The sequence below is a fragment of the Coregonus lavaretus genome (assembly GCF_964263955.1).
Source record: "Coregonus lavaretus genome assembly, chromosome: 12".
NCBI classification, from domain to species: Eukaryota; Metazoa; Chordata; class Actinopteri; order Salmoniformes; family Salmonidae; genus Coregonus; species Coregonus lavaretus.
This window is the reverse complement of record NC_139999.1, coordinates 28,457,154-28,467,092: the sequence shown is the minus strand read 5'-3', so window position 1 is coordinate 28,467,092 and position 9,939 is coordinate 28,457,154. Positions and strand designations below refer to the sequence as shown.

Here is a 9,939-nt window from a genome sequence, read left to right as displayed (position 1 = left end):
AGTAGTTCATGTTTCCCTCTCTGTGTTCTGAGATGTGAAGTGGACCACTCACAGAGATTCACGGTAAAGATGGTCTCAAAGTCTGCTCTTTGGGGGCCTTTAACAATGAGGGAGTGTTTTATTTTATGTCAAGTGATATCATACTTACCTGTTAAATGTGCTGGATGCACATGCACTAGATGTATTTTCAACTGGCTGTGTCAGTACCTGTCATGTTATCTGCACGACTCAATACTATGTTAACCTACTGTGCTAAAGCCTATCCATGAGCTTTTGGAGCTAAGTCATCAGGTCTCAGCCAACCAGGTTTGATACTGGGTCAGTCACACTGGTGCTGTGACCCTGATCACAGAGTTGATTAACAGCTGCATGGGTTGTTATGGGATATGAGTAGGTCAAAGGGGGAGAAATGTTATAGAGAAGGTGGTTCAGTGAACTATACTACATGTCATTTATTTTATTTACAATTTATTCATTTCTGCAATAAATATAAAACAATACAATAAAAAATAAATAATACAATATATATGTATGTGTGTACATAATCTGGGAAGGAAGATTCTTAAAGCCTAAACAGAAATGTGAGTGATGGTGTCTACCTAGTTACAGCTGAGTAAGGATGAAACAAGTGACCTGATTGGTCATATTGTTCAGGAAGCTGCTTGCATTTAGAGGAAAATAGTTGAATCCCTCCAGTGAAGGTTCACACCAGTCAGAAGGTATCTCTACTGTATAGTCCTCCTGCATGCCTCTCTGTTGTCTGAACATGAAGAGCTCTGTGATTGTCCTCATCCTCTACTGTCAGGTGTATGCAGAAGCCAAAGGTAAGTAAATATTATTCAGTTGATGAGTGAAAGAAAATATTATATTATATCACCAAAAACTTGCTTTCGAGAGCTTCTAATGTTTAAAATGGATCATGTTGAACACTGTGTGACTAAAATTAACACGAGTGAAACTCCTTGGTTATGAATATGACAAGTGCTGCAACAGTATCACATTTATTCTACGCTGTATTAGACTCTGTGTCTGTTAACGATACTGTAAGTATAAGATGCAACTCTATTGATGCAACAGCTTGTTACATGTTAGGGTTAGACCAGGGACTGGGTATGGTGTCTGGGTTAAAGGGTTAGGGCTAGGGTTAGTTAGTAGATAGTTAACAGTGTCTTAATAGTTAGTAAACCACCTGTAGTGGTCTATCCAAATAAAGTATTACCACATTATTTGGACATTCATTCAAACATAGTAGGGCATAAAAGGATGTGTGTTCATGTTGGGAAAGCAGGAGAGGAATATGTCATTATTAAATCATGTACTTGTGGCTGCATATCACAATGCTATGCTTCCAGATGCACTGCAATATACTAACAAGTGTGTTTCATTTTTGTTTCTTTTCTCAGTTCTGACTTGGCTAAATGTTGCATTTTTATTGTTCAAACTTTTGGATTATGCGATTGTAAATATTACCATGAAATTCAGCGGAAACACTTCTGCTACCATATGCATTAATAAATAAACTTTAATTTATGCTGAACTGAGTAGCCAGATTCTCAGATTTTTAACAGAAGAAATCTGCAGACCTGCATCCAGCAGCTCGAAAGGTTCCAAGATTTGGTGGTCATGTAGGGAGGACTGCAATCAAAGTTATGACTGACCTGTTTAAGGTATATTTTACTGAATATAACATGTGCATTGTTTTCTACCCACAGTTAAATTCTTAGATAATGAAAAGTATTTTATTCGCCCTTTAAACCTTTTGAAAAGCTTTTTGAAACTTTATTTTACTTGACATTTATAAATACTGTAGTGAATTCCCACCACAACGTGAGTTTATCAAATTCAAATCAAATGTTATTTGTCACATGCGCTGAATTCAACAGGTTGAGGCCTTACCCATGAAATGCTTACTTATAAGCCCTTAATCAACAATTCAGAGTAAGAAAATACTTTCTAAATAAACAAAGTTTTTAAAAAAGTAACACAATAAAATAACAATAGCGAGGCTATATACAGGGGGTACCTATACCAAGTCAATGTGCTTGGGTACAGGTTAGTCGAGGTAATTTAGGTAATATGTACATGTAGGTAGGGGTAAAGTGACTATACATAGATAATAAACAGCGAGTAGCAGCAGGGGGTCAATGCAAATAGTCCGGATGATTAACTGTTCAGCAGTCTTATGGCTTGGGGGTAGAAGCTGTTATGAAGCCTTTTGGACCTAGATTTGACACTCCGGTACCACTTACCGTGCGGTAGCAGAGAGAATACTCTATGACTTGAGTGGCTGGAGTCTTTGACAATTTTTAGGCCCTTCTTCTGGTGTGATGTGTAGGGTGTTTGCCATTCACCCCAGTGATCCAGGTTCACTTCCCTACCCCACTTTTCGCTACATTGGTGTCAGGGGGGATGGCAGCCTTGAGGCAGGATGTGTGAGGGGGTCGAAGCACAGGGATGTGCCTTCCCTTTCGGAGCGGCCAGTGTAGAGGTCCTCGCAATATATTGTTTCATTAAAAGGGTTTTTAATTTTTCAGGGTATTTGGACCCTTAGCCTAGGGATATTGAAAAGTTTGATACAATTGATTCAAATACAATTTAGCTACATAATATTACACATCTTCCTAGGGACAGTTTATCCCCATTTCATTTAAGGTGATCTTGTAGGGTCTGCCTAGTAACATGTGACGCTGTGTGTCTGCAGCAGAGGAGTAGCCCATTTCCTCAACAGTTCATTCCTTTCCCACTGTGCTGCTGTCTTTATTTTACTCTCACACTCAGCAGAGGAACATGTCGATGCTAATTGCCTTCTACATTTGCCTGACCCTGTTTTTGTCCATATTCTCTGGAACAGGTAAGTTGAGAACAAAAAAAAGTGTGTTGCTCATGCTTAAAATCATGTCTGAGTTGTTGTTGTTATTATTATTATTATTATTATTATTATTGTTGTTGTTGTTATTTTTATTTGTATGTTCAACATTACCTGAAGGACTGATATTATAAGTAATTATGCAATATTCAATAATATGCAGAATCTTCAGAACCCTGAAATTGTTCTCTTGACTCTGACAGTGTAGGCCTAGGTGATGGTGATGGTGCAATACTTGCATTAAGTGTAAACCAGTGTGTTTGTAATGTCAAACATCAGCCACAAGTTAAATAATGCTTGTAGTCCTATAAGACTAGTAAGCATTACCTTCCATAACAAAGCATCAATTAGCAATAGAACGAGATGGTTTTAAATCCTCATATTAAGCTTCTGTTTAAGCTTCACGTAGTTACACTGAATTAATAATCTGCCAACTAAACTATATTGTCAAACATGATATAGTGGAATAGGAATACAACATGGTTGGATAAAAATCGACCATATTTTATGTAAATGAGTATACATTGTGACATGATTCCTTGTAAAAAATTGAAAATAAAAAAGTGAATACAATTGGCAGAATACTAGTATAAGTAACTATATGGAATATTGATGGTCTCTTTTCATCTGAAAAAACAATTACCTGTGTTTATGTTTTCCTTTTAGATGGATATTTTTATCAGAGGGTGGCACAGTGCCAATTCACCTCAAAGGACCTGCATGGTATAGAGTATATAAACTCTTATGTTTTCAATAAGGTTGAACATATCAGATTCAACAGCACTGTAGGAAAGTATGTTGGATACACTGAGCATGGTGTGAAGAATGCAGAAGCATGGAACAAAGGTCAGGAACTGGTACGAGCGCTAGGGGAGCTGGAGCGTTTCTGTAAGCATAACGATCCTATCTACTACAGGGCCATACTGGATAAGACAGGTGAGCAGGGCTCCTTAGCACCACTTACAGTCCTCTGACTGATCAAGTGAAGACAATTACTTGATTTTATTCAGGAGAATCTGTCTGATGATCTCTATATATAGGTTGATATATATAGGTTGATCCTGGCGCCGACGAAGATGGCAGCATCACGACTAGCTCTTAGGAAACTTTGCGACAAGCATTTCGCTACACCCGCAATAACATCTGCTAAACATGTGTATGTGACAAATAACATTTGATTTGATTTGATGATATTGGTATGTTTCTCCTGAGTTTCTCCTGAGTGGCGCAGTGGTCTAAGGCACTGCATCGCAGTGCAAAACTGTTCCACTAGATCCTGGTTCGAATCCAGGCTCTGTCGCAGCCGGCCGCGACCGGGAGACTCATGGGCGGCGCACAATTGGCCCAGCGTCGTCCAGGGTAGGGGAGGGAATGGCCGGCAGGGATGTAGCTCAGTTGATAGAGCATGGCGTTTGCAACGCCAGGGTTGTGGGTTCGTTTCCCACAGGGGGCCAGTATAAAAATAAATAAATAATAATAATAATAATAATATGTAAGTCGCTCTGGATAAGAGCGTCTGCTAAATGACTAAAATGTAAAATATATGTAAAATGTATGGATTCATAAAGATCTAGCTAGCTAGACTAAAGGTAAAAGCTTAAAACAAGATTTATTATCTCAATTGTATGGATAAATAACATATTTTTTCTTGAATAGTTATATAGCTGCAACTATATTTAAAACATTGAGTATACTTCTAGTGCCTCTGAGTTGCATCCGACAACAAACAGAATATTAATAGACAGAACATATACAGTATGACTTTAGTCAGCTATGTATTGACAGTTCATTCCTAATCATCTACTATATGTACATTCCAGCTAATCTATCTAATGAAGTCTCATTTCTAAAGCACAGCCTAGGTTCAATGATATCAAAACTATGGAATATATATTATGCATCCAATCATATAAAGTGAACTGTGCTGACAAATGTTTTGTTTCCTCCATTAGCTGAGCCCCATGTCAGACTGAGCTCAGTGACTCCCCCCAGTGGCAGACACCCTGCCATGCTGATGTGCAGCGCCTATGACTTCTACCCCAAACCAATCAGAGTGACCTGGCTGAGGGACGGACAAGAGGTGAAATCTGATGTGACCTCCACTGAGGAGCTGGCTAACGGGGACTGGTACTACCAGATCCACTCCAACCTGGAGTACACACCCAAGTCTGGAGAGAAGATCTCCTGTATGGTGGAGCACATCAGCCTTACTGAGCCCATGATGTATCACTGGGGTAAGGGGTGATAGTGGGGGATAATGGGGTGTGAGTGGGATAAGGGTGATAGTGTGGGATAATGGGGTGTGAGTGTTATAAGGGTGATAGTGTGGGATAATGGGGGGTGAGTGGGGTAATGGGGTGTGAGGCGTGTAAGGGTGATAGTGTGGGATAATGGGGTGTGAGTGGGGTAAGTGTGATAGTGTGGGGTAAAGGTGTGAGAGTGGGGTAATGGGGTGTGAGTGGGGTAAGGGTGATAGTGTGTGATAATGGGGTGTGAGTAGGGCAAAGGTGATAGTGTGTGATACTAGGGGAGGAGTGGGGTAAGGGTGATAGTGTGGGATAATGGGGTGTGAGTGGGGTAATGGGGTACGAGTGGGGTAAAGGAGTGTGAGTGGGTTAAGGGTGTGCGAGTGGGGTAATGGGGTGTGAGTCGTGTAATGGTGATAGTGTGGGATAATGGGGTGTGAGTGGGGTAAGGGTGATAGTGTGGGGTAATGGGGTGTGAGTGGGGTAAGGGTGATAGTGTGGGGTAAAGGTGTGAGAGTGGGGTAATGGGGTGTGAGTTGGGCAAGGGTGATAGTGTGTGATAATGAGGGAGGAGTGGTGTAAGGGTGATAGTGTGGGATAATGGGGTGTGAGTAGGGCAAGGGTGATAGTGTGGGATAATGGGGGAGGAGTGGGGTAAGGGTGATAGTATGGGGTAATGGGGTGTGAGTGGGGTAAGGGTGATAGTATGGGGTAATGGGGTGTGAGTGGGGTAAGGGTGATAGTGTGGGGTAAAGGTGTGAGAGTGGGGTAATGGGGTGTGAGTGGGGCAAGGGTGATAGTGTGTGATAATGAGGGAGGAGTGGGGTAAGGGTGATAGTGTGGGATAATGGGGTGTGAGTAGGGCAAGGGTGATAGTGTGGGATAATGGGGGAGGAGTGGGGTAAGGGTGATAGTGTGGGATAATGGGGTGTGAGTGGGGTAAGGGTGATAGTGTGAGGATAATGGGGTGTAAGTGGGGTAAGGGTGATAGTGTGGGATAATGGGGGTGTGAGGGGGTAAGGGTGATAGTGTGGGATAATGGGGTGTGAGTGGGGTAATGGGGTATGAGTGGGGTAAAGGTGTGTGAGTGTGGTAATGGGTTGAGAGTAGGTTTATGGGTGTGAGTGGGGTAAGATTGTTTGAGTGGGGTAATGGGGTGTGAGTGGGTGAGGTTGTGTGAGTAGGTTAAGGGGTGTATGTGGAGTAAGGAGGTGTGAGTGGGGTAAGAGTGTGAGTGAAGTAGGAGTGTGAGTGAGTTAAGAGTATGAGTGAGGTAAGAGTGAGGTAAGAGTGTGAGTGAGATAAGAGTGAGGTAAGAGTGTGAGTGAGGTAAGAGTGTGAGTGAGGTGTGAGGTGTGAGTGAGGTAAGAGTGCTACACAGAGTATGCTGTGTGTGTTGTGTATTTAATAGAAATACTGTTATTGAATCACAGTAATATTGTTGATGAAATGATCCTTTCTCTTTGACAGACCCGTCCCTGCCTGAGTCTGAGAGGAATAAGATAGCGATCGGAGCGTCTGGTCTGGTGCTGGGAGCCATCTTAGCATTAGCAGGACTGATCTACTACAAGAAGAAGTCTTCTGGTGAGGGTCATCAGTGTGTAGAAAACATACATACTGTATACACTCTGGAGAGGTCATAGAAGTTTCTAGTAGTATAGTATCTTTATACAGCACATGTAAGGAATTATGAAAACGTAATGTAGTAGTGTATGTAACAGCATATGGGATGGTATCTCTATTCATTTACTGGAATAACATGATTCTTATTCTCTCTCTTGCTCTTCCTTCTATAACAGGGGTGCTCTAGAAGCAACGAGCTAAGGTGAGACTCCTATTCTGATAAATTACCAGTTACAATGGCTCATGTCAAAGATGTCATGATGATCATTTGATGTCTCACTAATAATACTTGTTTGCTATATTTTCAGCCTTGAAGGCACATTGCTGTATCTGCTGCAGAAATTGATCCAAAATGCGATTTTCTTGCTTGTTATGAACCAGTGTTCCTGACAAGACGTCTACTGCTGGAGTGTATAACTGAACATTAATCTATACTTTCTTAATGCATATTTTTGATAACATATATTATCCGTACTCCTTTCATAATCAATCCATTAACAACTTTAGGCTTGATAGTAATAAGACAAATAGTGCTATGAGAATCATGCAATCAATTGTTTATTAACTTAATAGATCTGGTAGAAAACTGCTTTATCTGACCTACTATAACACTGTAAGTTATTTTGAGTGGGCAGAATATACAGCAGTCCACTGTGCTTGGGGTACTTTACTCAGCTGCACTGTTCTGTGTCTTTTTCACTAAAATACAAACTTGTTCTTAATTAAATGAGCAATATTTAAATGGTGAAAATATTGTGTGGTAATACTGAAGTTTTAAAACGCTGGATGAGAATGGAAAATAGGTTCAGTCTTTGTTTAAACTTCTATATGTTTTAGACTAAATATCACTCTGTACTGACATTACACACCTGGAAAGTAACCTCCTAGGTGTCACATTGATAACGTTTTTATATGATTGATTTCAGCTCCCTTCATTTGCGTGTTGCTCATTTGCTGCTCAATCATGGTTGTGGTTTCAGATCTTCTATATAACTGGGACATATTTTTGACATTCCTTTGATATGATACAAGCTTTTCAATAAACCATTATACATGTCATGATGTAGTGTCTCTGTTTACTAAGGTTGGGTTTGATGTTTTCTTGGTATCTGAGGCAAAATGACAGTGGCCTTGAACAAGTTGTGTATCTGTAACTCCCCTGTGGTTGTGGTTGGTGTGACATTCTTGTTCTGAATCCTAAATCGATCCCTATCCCCTACTCCCTAGGAACTCCTCTAGATCTGAAAGGATCAAGAAGGTTTAAACAGTATGGTCATTACTTCACCTGCCTTCTGATAGTGTCACGCCCTGACTCAGGGGACTCTTATTTGTTGAGTCAGGGTGTGTATTTTCTATGTGGTGTAGGTCTATGTTATAAGTCTAGTATGTGTAGTTCTATGTTGGCCGGTGTGGTTCCCAATCAGAGGCAGGTGTCACTCGTTGTCTCTGATTGGGGATCATACTTAGGCAGCCTATTGGCACTCGTTAAGTTGTGGGATCTTGTTCCGTGTGAGGTTTGTTGTGTGTTACCTTTGGACGTCACGTTTCGTTTGTTTATTGTTTTGTCGTTGTTTATTAAGTTTAAAATAAACATGTATGCATATCCCGCTGCGCCTTGGTCTGACCCGTCTATGAACGATCGTGACAGATAGGGTATCACATATGATCACAGGGACCAGGGTGATGTCATGAACACAGTACAAAGGTTATGTTGTAGACTGATGCTATTAGGCATAATGGATTACATTTGTCAGTTGCATTTCTCATAAGCTTATGCTCTTTACTACTATAGGCTACATTTCAATAATATACTAATCTAGTTATTGTACAAATTATTGGCATGTACAGTATATTGCATGTCAACTGTACATATACTGTGCATACCTCTCTATATTTAGTTTCTGTTTGAGGAACCGGACATGTTATTGTCTAGACACAAGACCTGTCCTAGAGAACACTGTCAGGGCTGAATGGGTTTCATCTGCTTTACTCTGTCCAACACAGGGTCAAGAGCCATCAGTCCAGAGTCTGCAGAGTGACTGACGACAATTTAATGTGGTGACCCACCTAAAGGCTTTCAAATGTTCTTGTCATTTTCTAGATAATAAAAATACCGTATTTTCCGCACTATAAGGCTGGGACATATTATAAGTATAAGCCACAGCAGCTAAATTGAATGATATTGAATGATGTGTACATATATAAGCCGCACTGGACTATAAGCCGCAGGTGTTTTAATGTTTAATTACCATATGTAAGGGTTCGTGCACAGAGGGGATTGTCGGGAAAGAGACAAACTGTCTCGCTCTAGTAATGTCTGTCTGTCTTGCTCTCGTTCTGTCTCTCGTACCACTCTCGGTTCCACTTTTACTTTTGCGCGCTACCTGTCTAACTCTTTTCCGGCCTCCAGCTTGGTGGGGGGCGCGGACCGGTCATAGAGCCCATAGAGTTAAAGTTGGTGGACTGTAACCTGTAAAATCCATAGATTTAGGAGGTCTTCTAGTGGCCGTTAGCTGTAAAAATCCATAGATTAGCCACACCGTTATATAAGCCGCAGGGTCGAAAAATTGGAAAAAAGGCGCTGCTTATAGTCCGAAAATTACGGTACATGTTTCTAGACACGTATGGTGAGTCTTGAGCTACAGCCCAGTGAGAATGTGCTGTGAATCACCAAGGAACTCCTCAGTCCGGGAAACCCTGGGCTAGAACTCTCCATATCTTTACATATTACACACACACACACAGAGGTATGAGGGCCACATGGACCCAGAAACTGCAATGTACAAGCTGCTTTTCTATATCCATTCGGATCATTTCAATACTACATACTGTATACACTCTGTATGGCTATGGCTATGTAGGAGTGTACCATCTGATACTCAGTACTCTACATGGTATGCCCTAATACATTCACCTGTTGCTCTGTCTCATCCTGGAAACTATGAGACTTGCTGCCATGCTGTACCTCTATGACTACTAAAGCTGTGTTTGTGTAACTGACTAGGTTTGTTGGTTTACAGGTCTCAGACAAGTTGTTTACTTGTCTTTTTAAAGGCATCATTCAGTAAACTACCTCTGCTACATTTGTATGCACTCCTGTACAGATCACGCAATATCTGTAAGGAAACATTTGTGAACGGATCGTTCTATATTGGTATGCAATGTTTTTTTTTGAAGAACACAGGTCTACTTGAACCTGAAAAG

At 40.9% G+C, this 9,939-nt stretch overlaps 1 protein-coding gene across 2 annotated transcripts; it reads left to right on the top strand.

The window, feature by feature from the left end:
* Positions 1-2,740: 2,740 nt before the first annotated feature.
* LOC311137928 (HLA class II histocompatibility antigen, DQ beta 1 chain-like) lies at positions 2,741-7,794 on the top strand. Of its 2 annotated transcripts, none has more exons than XM_084172544.1 (6): positions 2,741-2,851; positions 3,533-3,802; positions 4,819-5,100; positions 6,583-6,696; positions 6,912-6,937; positions 7,044-7,794. In XM_084172544.1, the coding sequence occupies exons 1-5, from the start codon at positions 2,788-2,790 to the stop codon at positions 6,920-6,922; spliced, it is 741 nt and encodes a 246-aa protein (XP_084028670.1). In that variant the 5' UTR covers positions 2,741-2,787; the 3' UTR covers positions 6,923-6,937; positions 7,044-7,794. The 2 variants fall into 2 exon arrangements, with proteins under 2 accessions (XP_084028670.1, XP_084028671.1); XM_084172545.1 differs by having other exon boundaries at positions 2,756-2,851; positions 6,912-6,928; positions 7,043-7,794.
* Positions 7,795-9,939: the final 2,145 nt, after the last annotated feature.

Coding starts and splice junctions, on each gene's coding strand:
- LOC311137928 (XM_084172544.1), top strand. CDS start 2,788: ATGTCGATGCTAATTGCCTTCTACATTTGCCTGACCCTGTTTTTGTCC. Junction 2,852..3,532: donor GTCCATATTCTCTGGAACAG/GTAAGTTGAGAA, acceptor TTTTCCTTTTAG/ATGGATATTTTTATCAGAGG. Junction 5,101..6,582: donor GCCCATGATGTATCACTGGG/GTAAGGGGTGAT, acceptor TCTCTTTGACAG/ACCCGTCCCTGCCTGAGTCT.